The 11,768-nt window shown below is 42.0% G+C and overlaps 1 protein-coding gene across 3 annotated transcripts; it reads left to right on the plus strand.

Moving 5' to 3' along the window:
* Positions 1–3,977: 3,977 nt before the first annotated feature.
* MRPS33 (mitochondrial ribosomal protein S33) lies at positions 3,978–9,454 on the plus strand. Of its 3 annotated transcripts, none has more exons than XM_068142187.1 (3): positions 3,978–4,070; positions 7,176–7,429; positions 9,084–9,454. In XM_068142187.1, the coding sequence occupies exons 2-3, from the start codon at positions 7,215–7,217 to the stop codon at positions 9,187–9,189; spliced, it is 321 nt and encodes a 106-aa protein (XP_067998288.1). In that variant the 5' UTR covers positions 3,978–4,070; positions 7,176–7,214; the 3' UTR covers positions 9,190–9,454. The 3 variants fall into 3 exon arrangements, with proteins under 3 accessions (XP_067998288.1, XP_067998289.1, XP_067998290.1); XM_068142188.1 differs by having other exon boundaries at positions 4,041–4,088; XM_068142189.1 differs by lacking the exon at positions 3,978–4,070 and adding an exon at positions 5,689–5,828.
* Positions 9,455–11,768: the final 2,314 nt, after the last annotated feature.

Here is an 11,768-nt window from a genome sequence, read left to right on the forward strand (position 1 = left end):
TTTTAATGTTTTTCCTTTTTTCCCCCCTCTCCTCTGCAATACTTTGTTCCAGCCCAGAAAGATGCATCTTTCTTACTGTTGCCTTAAAATTTCATGTGCATGTTGCTGGTAAAGTAAAAGCAATCTTTTATTCCTGTAGTATGTTTTTTCTCTAGGAGAAGCTGAAGGATTTTCTAAGACTCAATTATTCTTCACAACCCATTTCTGAAGCAGACATTATTATCCCCAGTTTACAGAGGGATGAAATGGCAGATAGATTAATTAACTTGCTTAAGGTCATCCAGTGAGTTCGTAATGGAACTACAAAAAAACAAGATTCAACAATTCTCACTCCCAGTCCCTTGATCTAACCGCTAAGAAATATTCCTTCTCCTAAGTACTCCATTTAGATCACTGATCATTTGTTCTGACATATCCTTGAACTACAAATTAGTCAGTCTAAATGATAGGCATGTGATGTGTGGAGACCAACAGCATTCTACCCTCACTTGCCTGTTCAGCTTCATGCACCCCCTGCTACGCTGAACAGCTTGTCTGCCATTAAAAATGGACATGCTACAGTTCTGGAGACATGTCAATACCATTTCACACATCAGACAGAGGGCACAGTGGAAGACAGAAAGAGCACTTCCTGTCTTTCTCCAGGAGAGAAGGGTGCCTTAACAGCCCATCTCTCTGGGAAAGCAATAAGCTCAAGATGCCAACTGGCTCTGAAAAATAATTTATATCTTTCTCTTGTGCTGCATCCCCATCCCAAGTGTTTCTAGCATTAGACAGCTGCAGCAGCAGTATTTAACTGCTGCAACTTTGCAAATTTCACTGTGGCATTATTTTGATAAGTTATTTTAAAGTCAAAATACCCTTCAAATGGCCAGCCAAAGACTGTCAGTCTCTTAATACAACACATTCTCTCCAGAGGGCTTTGCACCGCTAGATATCTCCATAGCTCAATATGAATCGCTGAGCAACAAGATACAATTGAAGTTTGCTAATTAATCATGATCACATAAAATATTAGTACCAAATGTATCCTGAACTCATTATGTAGCTGATGCAGTTTTACCAAACGCTCAGAGGGTCCTTCTGCTTGACTCAAATGAAGATCATTTTGTTCCCGTGAGTAAATAATTGCAACAAGAAAATATTAGCAATTATCTTACAGCACAAGCTGATCGTTCTAAGCATAAGACTTAGGAGTGAAGTTGATTTCTGTGTCACACAGGAATTACTCAAGATTTCCAAGCTTAAATGAAACAAGTTCAGACTATTGTTTCCTCACAAGTGTCAACAAAAAAAAAAGCACCAATGAGCAAACTGGCATCCTGATCTTTTTTTTTTCTTTCTAGATAGATCTTTGCCTTCTCAGAACAAAGTCACAGTGGCTCAAGTGTTGCTTTGTCAAAACCCTAGCCTTAAGCTTATTCAACATTCAGTTACAACTAAAATGCATAGACAAGTGGAATGAAGCAGATAAGTAATTCCAGATCACTATTGATCAAATAAAATAATTCCAGATCCAACTACTCTTTGAAAAAGGTCTTCCTTGTACTGAGGTCTCTCTGTCATGGGGTCTCTCCCCCATTTTTTTTTTTTTTGGTTGCTCTGTGTGTGCTCCACGTTTGTTTCTTCTCTCCCTTGGTATTTTTCCTTCACAAGAGCCTTTGTGCAGACAAAGCCTATGTTGTCTCCCAGACCCACGTCAACTCACTTTCCTTTAGCTCCTTTTCAGGATTTTACCTTTTTCACTCACCCATCTGCCACTATTTTTCTTCTAAATAATTGCTGACAAATCCAAACACTTTGCTCTATGTACAACAAAAATCTCAGAAGGCTCTAACATGTCCATAGAATGCAGCTAATCACAAGCCTGTTCCTGTTGTCAGCCTCTATCACTTTCTTCTATTTCCTGTTATTATCATCCCTTAGCATGCCAAGACTAATTTGGACTGTCAAAACCTGAGTAGGGACATTCACTTTATCCAGCAAAAAGACTTCACACACACTTATAGCACTTCTTAAATAGCATTAAATTGGTCTGATTAGACAGGTGGCTCAGTGTAGAAGTCTAATGCAGACTTTTTCACATATGTACTTCTATCATACACACAAAAAGTCAAGCTGGAACCTGCAAAGTGTAGGCTGGGATCTCTGAAGAGAAATATTGTTTGTATTGTGACTCTTTCTCAGTGATCCAGACCTGTGAGGTGTAACTACAGATGAAGAAGTCAGTGTGCCTGCTGCCCTGAACAGGAACAGCCATAATTTTCACATCAGTCTAATCCAATAAACATTGGGGGCCTGAAAGTCGGCAGAGTAACTTTAAAAAATAAGACCCCAGGATGCTAATGTTGCAGAAAACCACAAATGGATCCAGAACCATGCGACTGGATCCATTTCTAGGTAAATCAATGCTCTGAGGGAAAGAGGAAGATGTTTTCCAGTGGTCTATACAAGTTTCTGAGTGTGGGGAACGTCCAAGAAGAATTGGTTATTTTCATTGATGAGGAGAAGTGAGATTAAACTGTCGTAATTACTGAAACAGGCAGGATAAAAGAAATCTGGACATGTGAGAAGGTAATAGATTTTTAACCATCACCATCACTACTCGAGAGATGCAGAGATAGTAACTTGTCATAATTCACCCTATTGAGGAGGGGTACAATGGAATGGAGATGGGTACAGACAATCAGACTTACTCCTCCAGTGTACAAGAAGTGTGCTCAGTTTGGAGCTGTACAAAACCTCAACTAGCCATCAGCCACATCTCACTAGATTTTGTGAAACTTATTTTCTGTGACAGAACTCGTTCCAGTCTATTCAGAGTAAGTATTTTGGAAACCATAATGTTTAAAAAATTTAATCATGGGACAAAACAATGTGGTGGCTCCTTAAGAGATGGCAATCACAACTTGATTCTAACAGTCCCAGCCAGGGAAATATTCTTCTACACACAGACCCTTCAGAAAGACTATCTCCATCAAGATGAGAGAAGTTATAAGGAAAATATGATTTGAAAATAGAGATATAAATGTAAATGAGAATTATTATGATCTTATTCCATAGGCCAAAAGTCATGGTTACATAATTAACAAAATTGTCAATTTTGGCTGTAGGACCCAGCAGGGTGAAGAAAATGCTCAGAAGTTAAAAGCACCATACAGAACAATGTAGAAAGGTAGAAGTATGAGGGGGAAAAAAATGTCAGGAAGATGCCAAAAGGTTAAGATTGCAGAAAATGCATGACTGGTGTGACTACAGACAGTAAAACGAGTAGTGCAGCAATGCTGAGGTGTACGACTACACAGGGATGGTAAAATAGCACACAAGTGACAGAAACGTTAAAAACTTCCATTTCCTCTTTAGAAAGATTAAGGAAGAGGGTAAACAAACAAACAAAGCCCAACAAAACACCACCAACAGCACTTTCCAGTCCATTAGCGAGTAATAAAGATGGTAAGCATCTACTAGACCATCATGCCTGTGTTCAAAAAGGGCAAGAGAGGTGGTGATGGTGCTTAGGCCACAAGGCTGGTCTGCCCCAGGGCGAGCATGGGAAAGGTGACAGCAATTTAACCAAGGCATAACTAAGGGTTCTTCAGCGGCAGTACACATTCGGCTTATAAACGTAATCACGCAATTTGTGATTTGCACACACGCTGATGTATCACCTCCTGGAATTCATTACGAATTAGTGTAAATCAAGCACCGGGAAGGCTCTGTGAAGTGGGCGGGTGCTGAGGGGGCTGCTTATAAGCGGCTGCGTGAAAACGTTACCGAGCCTCAGCGCCCGGCCTCACACCTCGCGGGTCATCCACAGCTGCCCGAGCCCGCCACGCCGGCCGAGATGGAGGGGCGGGAGAGTCAGAGAGCACAACGTACAAACAGAGGACCAGCAAACGCCAGCTTCCCTCACGCAGGCGGAGCTCGGCGGCGCCCACAGCCAAAGCACAGAGGACACCAGAACTCCCCAAGAGCAGCTCCGCCCCGCTCCTTACCGAGCCCGACGTCACCCGCCGCGACGCTTCGGTGGGGGAGTCGCTGCGCATGCGCCGCTGCCGACGCCGTGCCAGGTGCCGTGGGGCCCGCGGGTCAGCCCGGGGCGCTGCCAGGGGGCGAAGGGGTGATTGGCGCCTGGGGTTACGGCGGCAGCCACTCGCCTCCGGTTTGGGGGAGCAGGGCCTGGGTTTATGTGTAGGAGTGGGGAAAGGGGCTGCGGGTGCTTGCCGTGGGAAGTTTGGCCGAGCCTGTGCCGCCTCCCGGGCTCTAGGGTGGGAGCCCGGGCCCCGCTATTGCTGCCATGTGGGAGCGTAGGCCTCTGTCCAGGGGAGCCGCTGGCAGTGGTTACCCCGAGGTGCGACTGGAGCGTGCGGGTGAACTTCCGCCTTAGCGCTCCGTGGGAGAGCGGAGCTGAAGGCAGCAGAGCTTACTGAAGGCCAGTGTAGTGCCGTGCCTGGCTCGGGTGCCCCTCTGGCCAGGCAGTGACCTTGAGCAGCTTTCTCTTCCCCTGTGGTCATGGAAAAATCAGTTAGTAATTCTGGAAGCAGAAAGGCCTTCTGGCGTATGCTGAGTGGGAAGGAAGCAATCTGAGACAAGTTAGTAAAATGAGAAGGGAAAACCCAGCCTGGGATGGGAGGACAAAGATTTAAGTAGCAGTAACGAGTGGGCAGCAGGTGAAGAAGCAGTAGTACACAGCGGGTTTGCTTTTGGTTTAGATGTGTTGATTAGCAGTAGGTGATGCTGAAAATATCGTGACAAGAACGAAAGTGTTTACTCTTCACCACCTGCATTTTTTTAGTAGCATCTAGCAGGATTGGTGGTTGCTGTAAAATGAGCTTTGGATAGCTCTGGGTTCTTGAGAGTTAGTAGACTTTACCTTTCTTGTCTCTCAAATGTTCTTAGATGGGCAAGGATTAATGGGGGTCTCCAGCTTTGGCTTGGGCTATTTAGATTGCATTAGTGATTCTGAAGTTAAAAGCAGGTCCCTCAAGCCACTGGTTTGCATCATTGAGGAGTTAAAGGTGTTTTAACTTCAAGGTGTAGTGGGGAGAGGTTATACAAGGTCTAAGTTGAGGCTGGCGGTAGAGTGGTGATGTGGTGCAGAGGTTTGGGGACAATTTGTTGCTTTATCACTGAATGTGGAAATTGGGACTGGCTGCTCTGAAATGGATCACTTAACCAAGACTTTGTGATTATTTCCCCATGTAATGGATGCTCAGGATAAGCTGCTGCCCTGTGAAAATTGCTCTCTTCTTGCACTAGGCATGCTGCCTCGAGTCTCTGACACTTTGCCTTCCCTATTGTTACTCCTTTCATTGTTCTCTTTGATGCAGATTGCTTGTATTGTTTTCAAGCTTGATATTATTTTTTTCCTGCTTTGTTTCTGCTGCTTTTCTAACAGGAGTAAATCAAAGTGCATTGTGTTCCTCAGGCCCTCCAATGGGCAGACATATGTAAGTGAGGTTACAAATGCTGAATATTTGTGTTACTAAACAGCAGGTTCCCTGTTGCCATACTAGAATGGACTTAGCACAGTCTTGCTGATTACTCTTGTCCTTGCTTCATGCTCTTTAATTTTTTATGCTCATCTTCTGGGCTCAGCTGTGAAATACTACTTAAAACAAGAATTTTAAACTCATGTTAACATAAGTGTAGTGCACTTGAATGAACCCTATATAATGTCTCTGGGGACTTATGTCATTACTTATTCCAAAGGCATAGTACAGGCAACATACAGCTTCAGAGGATTATGGGACTGCTTGACTATTACATCCCATTCTGCAAAGAATGAATAAAGAAATGATACAAAGAAGAGAAAAGGCAGGGAGGAGGTAGGAGAGCTGAAAGGAAAACTTTCTGCATGCTTCTTTTAGAGACTGCAGATGTTGTCATCCTCTCTGGTGGCCTAATAATGATGGTTTTGTCCTCACAGCACTTTTGTTGCAGAGGTGTCTTTAGGTGGGAGACAAAGGAAGAGAATTGGAAACTGCTCATACGGGATTTCCCATGGGGAAAAAACATCTAGCATAGGGAAATTGTTTCTTTCCATGCTTAAAAAGAATAGATACCAGGAGAGACTGAAAAGATAATGGAAGGAAAGCTGACAGAAATTATCAAGGGAAGGGACTTGAGATGGGAAAGATGTGTTACTCATATGGAGAAGCAATTATTTTTACAGTTAATAGGCTGGTTCTAGTTGATGGGCTATAACAGTGTTCAGTCAGTGTTTCAAACAGCATGAGAAATTTTCATGAGAGTAACTTCCAGTCTTTGTCAATATGTTTAAATGGTGTCTTACTTTCTACTTTTGTAGAAGTCAGAGGCATCAGAGTGGGTGCTGCTTTTGGCAGTCACAATGTTATTGTAGTCTTAAGCAAGCTGAGTGGGATCTACTAATAAACTAACCATAGTAAATTGTAGTTCAGTGTAGGTACTTCTGTAGTCAATATTGCTGTTCTTAGTATTCTAGTTAGGCTGGTAATGTTACCAGAACTAGTGTGGCTATTCTTTATATGCAGGGTTATATTCAAAGACAGATTTCATGCAAGGAATGTGTGACTTCAAACATGGTTAGTGTAAGACTGTGTCCTGTTACCTCTGCTCTGGGCGTGCTTCTTGTCCCTGACATCTGGTCTGTGTTGCAGTGAGTCCAGAGGAGGGCCACAAAGATGATCCAAAGGCTAGACCACTTCTGTTGTGAGGACAGGCTGAGGGAGCTGGGGGTGGTTCAGCTTTGAGAAGAGAACACTGAGGGGACCTTAGAGCTGCCTTCCAGTACCTGAAGGGATCCTACAGGGAGGCTGCAGAGGGACTTTTCATGAGGGTGTCCAGAGACAGGATGAAGGGGGAAGGGTTTGAAGCTGATGTAGCGTAGGTTCAGACTGGATCTTGGGACTAAGTTCTTCAGTACAAGGGTGGTGGGACACTGGAATAGGCTGCCCATGGAGGCTGTGAATGCCTCCTTCCAGGGGGTATTCAAGGCCAGGTTGGAAGAGGCCTTGGGCAGCCAAATCTAGCTGAGAGGTGTCTGCTCATGGTAGAGAGGTTTGAGTAGGTGATCTCTGAGCTCCCTTCCAAGCTAAGCCATTCTGTGATTGCTTGTTCTGTTTGCCTTGATTCTGGGATAGCTTGCAATACTTGGTCATCTTAGAGTTGTGATTTCTGTGTTGTTTCTGCAGGAAGGTGCAATAGTCTGTGTGCCCACTCTTCCTTGAGAAATGTCCAATGTTTCCAGTTACGCCCTTCGAATGGCTCGGCTGAGTGCTCAGATATTTGGAGATGTTGTCAGGCCAACTGACTCAAAGTCGATGAAAGTAGTGAAGTTATTTAGTGAGCAGCCTTTGGCCAAGCGGAAGGAGGTCTACAACTGGTATCCTCCTCACAACACCTACTATGGCCTCATGAAGAAACTCCGTTACTTTGGTCTCTACAGGTAATCTCTGTGCTTACAGGGTGGGAGCAGGACTGGGGATAGGAACAAGGTGAGGGTGGCTTTTATTGCAGGTTTCTCTTCCACAGTGAGAAGAATATTAAAAAATATATTTACTTCAGAATATGGTGTGCCTGTGGAAATAAACACTTGTTGCACTGAGGGCAAGGAGAGTAAAACAAATTACTACTACCTAAGTAACTTTTACTCTAATTGGAACTTTCTGTGAGAAAGACTTCAGATGCAGCTATGGACAATCAGTTATATAAGAAATAGTTCTTGGCTTTGGCTTTGTGGGGAAGAGAGCTTTCATATAGACAAGAGATGAGTTTCTAGTTCTGAATATGGCAAATGCTACAAAAAGGTAACATTACCTTAACACAAAAATTGCACCAAGACAGTCTTGACACATATTCCCTAATCATTCATCTAGCTAATAAGTAAAATTTGGAAGACAAAGTCAGTCTGCATCAGGCTGGAGGGGCTTTTTATCCTCTAGATTGAAGTATAGGTTAAATAGCCTTGTTAATTCCAGCTTCATCTAAACCAGCTGTCTAAATTAATTTCTGCAGTCTTGAGTAGGAAAAACTGCACTGCTGAAATACATTAGCAGGAATCAAACACATTTCTTGGACTTAGTCAGGTAATGCTAAAGAAGTCCCTTAAAAGAGAGGCTGCTAACCCTGTGAAGTCAAAACAGATTGCAATACCAGCCATTCAAGGATTGCATCCAGGATGCTCTAGGTTTAGGTGGGTGGGCACATGCCCCTTTTAGGAGCACTTGTTGACACAGAAAACCTAATAACATGATACTCTTCTAATCTTAGATTGCTTCTCAAACTGGTCTATAGACAGAAATCTTGTAGAGGATCAGCTTAGCAGGTCAGAAATATGTAATGAAGAGTCCAACACTAATAGGGCCAGGCAAGCATTTTCTTTGTTATTTTAGCAAAGTTGTGTTTAAAATAGCAGTGCAGCAATCTTAGGCTACTTAGGATGTTGTTGTAACTTTTGAAAAATAGCTTCACACTGAAAATGCAGGGACAGAGATTAAATAGAATTTATTAGAACATTATTGTGATTCACTATCTCTGCCAGCCCCTTTTATCCTGTTTCATTCTCCTATTAAGATTCTACCAGTAGCTGATGCTTCCTTCATAACTCATTCTTGAAGTCACCTGAGAGCTATGTCATGTACTGTAATTACTGCTCAGCATGCCCCTGTTTTCTTAGAAGCTAATGACCTGAACTTAGTGTCTAGCACAGAAACACAATGTGCTATTGATAGACTGCTGAGCTGGATGAGAAGGGGGAAATTCTCATTCTTGTATCTTGCTGATTTTTGTTTTACTGCTCATTTAAACACAGTAGATCAATAAATGCAATGGAAAGAATATCTATGTGCACACCCCATTTGTTGCTGAAAAGGGCAACTCTGTTACTTCTGAAAGTACCAAAGGAAATCTTTCATGTTATTTAGTCCAAAATTACTGCTAGGAGTAACACTGAATACATTGCAGTGAGTTTCAATATGGACTTCACTGTTTAAAATCTATTTTAGTTGGGTTTGGGGTGGTGTTTGTTTGCATACAGTGCACAGAACCTTTCACATCTAGGTATTCCAAGACATGCATTTTTTTTTTCCTGCCCCATCTAGGGATGAGCATCAGGACTTTAAGGATGAGATGAGGCGATTGAAAAAACTCCGCGGGAAGGAAAAGCCAAAGAAGGGGGAAGGAAAGAGAGCTCTCAAGAAGAAATAGTGCTGCTTGGACAACAGAATGAACTACTCTGGAAATGCTGGACAACAGCTGTGACCCAGGCTTTCTGTTCCCATCAGGAGAGGGCCTGGCATGTGAGCTGCATGTGGGGCACAAGAAACTATGAAATGCTGGAGTCCACCTTGGGAGTACACTTGGGTTTTCATGGCCTTACTGGTTTTGAATTTCTGTCATTTAAATTCACTGCAGCGTGTTAATTTGTCAGAGACCTCTTGCCCAAGTAGTAAAAACAATATTAACAAAGTAAGTGCTCAGTGTTTTATTTGAAAACACCTGTTTCAGTTCTCAATCTGGAAAATTGCTTGGTTCTCATTGTCTGTTTTACTTTCTTGGATTAGTATCAACACTTTTGCATGTCACCAATGAAACAATAAGGTTTCCTGCTTCTGCTGCTGTTTGTCATGGCTATTATAAGGAGTTTCACTTCAGGTAGCTTTTAATGTTCTTTGTGGTTTTTTTAACTTGCTGTTAGAATCTATCATTCTGCATTTTGCACTGGACCTGGATTCATTGCCTGCCCACAGCACTGTCACTGTACCCTGAATATTTAGATACTGCAGCAGAAGAGTTTGAAATATGACAGCTCCAACTTTGCCAGCTTGAGAACCTCTACTAATTAAAAAATACTTAAGTTTACCAAAATAAAAGGATTTTATTTTTGTTGCCTGGAAATGGCAATGATTCTTTCCACCATTCAAACTGTTTTGTTAGATAATTCACTCTCTTTCTGAAGGTGAGTTAGCTCACTTCAAATGATGATTAGATGGATGTTTTAATGCTTGATTTGATAAACCTGGTTAGCTGATCTCTGAGGGACTGAGAGTAAAACTCCTAACCTATTCTCAATCTTTATTTAAACAGCTTTATTCCTTGCCACTGTCACCACCTTACACAATGCTTTAGCTATGTCTGTGTTTAATTATACTCTAGTCTAATACAGTCATGGCTGCTGAGTACTTGCCTTGATAATCATAAGTTATTTTCTTAGCAGGCTGACCTAGATGCTGTATAATCCTACAGGGAGTGCAGCTATAGCTAGAACCTCTTGCTACTGAAAGTCGGCAGACAGGCAGAAGTTCACTCATTTATGACCAGGCTTTGTAATGGTGAAAGGAAAAGAAAAAGCAGGCTTGCTTTTTGCCAAAAGTACCAGTGTGTTAAAACAGTGCTCTGCTCAGGAAAGTACTAACTTAAACTCTTTCCACGTTAGGAGAAACTTTCTTCATTATACTTAACACAGAGTTTACAGAGGTCTACAAAATGCACCTGGGTTACTGTGTGCTTTTAGACAAATGTTGTGTCTTGCTCATCTGTTTTCCAAAGAGCAAAGTTACCATAATGATCACTTGTGAGTAGTGTCATGAGGGTAAGCTGCTTCTAGGGTGGAAATCTGCCCCTGCAGAACTTGTGTAAAAGAGCATCTTGACCTGGCTGTGGTAGGGCTGGTACCTGCACAACTGTATTTCAGAAGGATGACTATGCAACAGCTGAGGAGATTTTTAACATATAAAATCAGCTGTGGTAAGTTTCAGTGTTCACTGCTCTGTGTTAGAGACTTCAAATACTGAAAAAAGAGAGAGCTGGTCAAGAAGTACACACTTTTAAAAAATCGTTTCTTAAATTGTTAATACTTTGGAAAATTTAAAGCATCTGTGCACATTCTTCTGCACTTTGAGTTTAAAGGCCATTCTAAGATCATTTTGAAAAGCAGCAATCAACAAAGTCCATCTGTTTTGGAAGAGCTTCATGAATTTGAAAGGCTGCTTTGATGGGGGAATGACTGTTTTGTATGTTCATTCTTTCTTTTAAAGCACAAAGGATAATATGCACAGCAAACAAGTGCTATGGGGATTTCTGTTTTATTCCTTTAAACTCCATTCTCCTCTGATTTGTTTGATGGAGACACTTCTTGTATAGTCTCTTGGGAGCAGATGCTTGGAACAAAATCCTTCAAGAGGATGCTCTCTTTACCATCTTTATGTTGAGACCTGTCTGAGAGCAGAAGCTCTTCCTGTTTAACCTCTTCTAAGGGTGGCATCATTAATTATGTCCAAACAACAATGGAAAACTTAAAAGCTCTTATGAGTAGTTTTGGGGTTGGGTTTTTTTAAAGGATGTATTAGTGTCTGATAAATATATAAGAGGAAGCAGAAATTAAAACAATACCCTTGTCATAAATCCTAGAGGTAAAAACTTCAATTCTAAGTATCTGGCCCACACACAACATTTATCTTTCTGTGCCTGGATAGCACAAAGAAAGGTTTTTGTCTTTTCTCTCTTTTTACTTTTCTGTGTCTTTTTCCCCCAAGTGTAATAATGTCTTGAGTGCACAGAGGAAGGAAAAGATGTAAAGACATCTGAAAGAATTTGCTTGTGAAGGCTCAGTGACAGCAGAGCACAGCTACAGTGTGTTGTAAGGGTGAGGAGCAGGACTGTAGACAGATTTTAGAGGGACATAACCACCACCATCACACTATTCCAGAAGTTACTTAGGGTTGTAGAAGGGAATAAATAGGAAATCAAGACAATGCTCATGACATCAAAGTGTCTTTATACATGCT

This window comes from Melanerpes formicivorus, unplaced genomic scaffold (assembly GCF_026170545.1).
Source record: "Melanerpes formicivorus ecotype bairdi unplaced genomic scaffold, bMelFor1.0.p_v2 SCAF_8, whole genome shotgun sequence".
Classification (NCBI taxonomy): Eukaryota; Metazoa; Chordata; class Aves; order Piciformes; family Picidae; genus Melanerpes; species Melanerpes formicivorus.

Bases quoted from the DNA above. Each gene is read 5' to 3' on its own strand.
- MRPS33 (XM_068142187.1), top strand. From the start codon at position 7,215: ATGTCCAATGTTTCCAGTTACGCCCTTCGAATGGCTCGGCTGAGTGCT. The intron at 7,430-9,083 runs GTAATCTCTGTG...TGCCCCATCTAG, and splicing joins CGTTACTTTGGTCTCTACAG to GGATGAGCATCAGGACTTTA.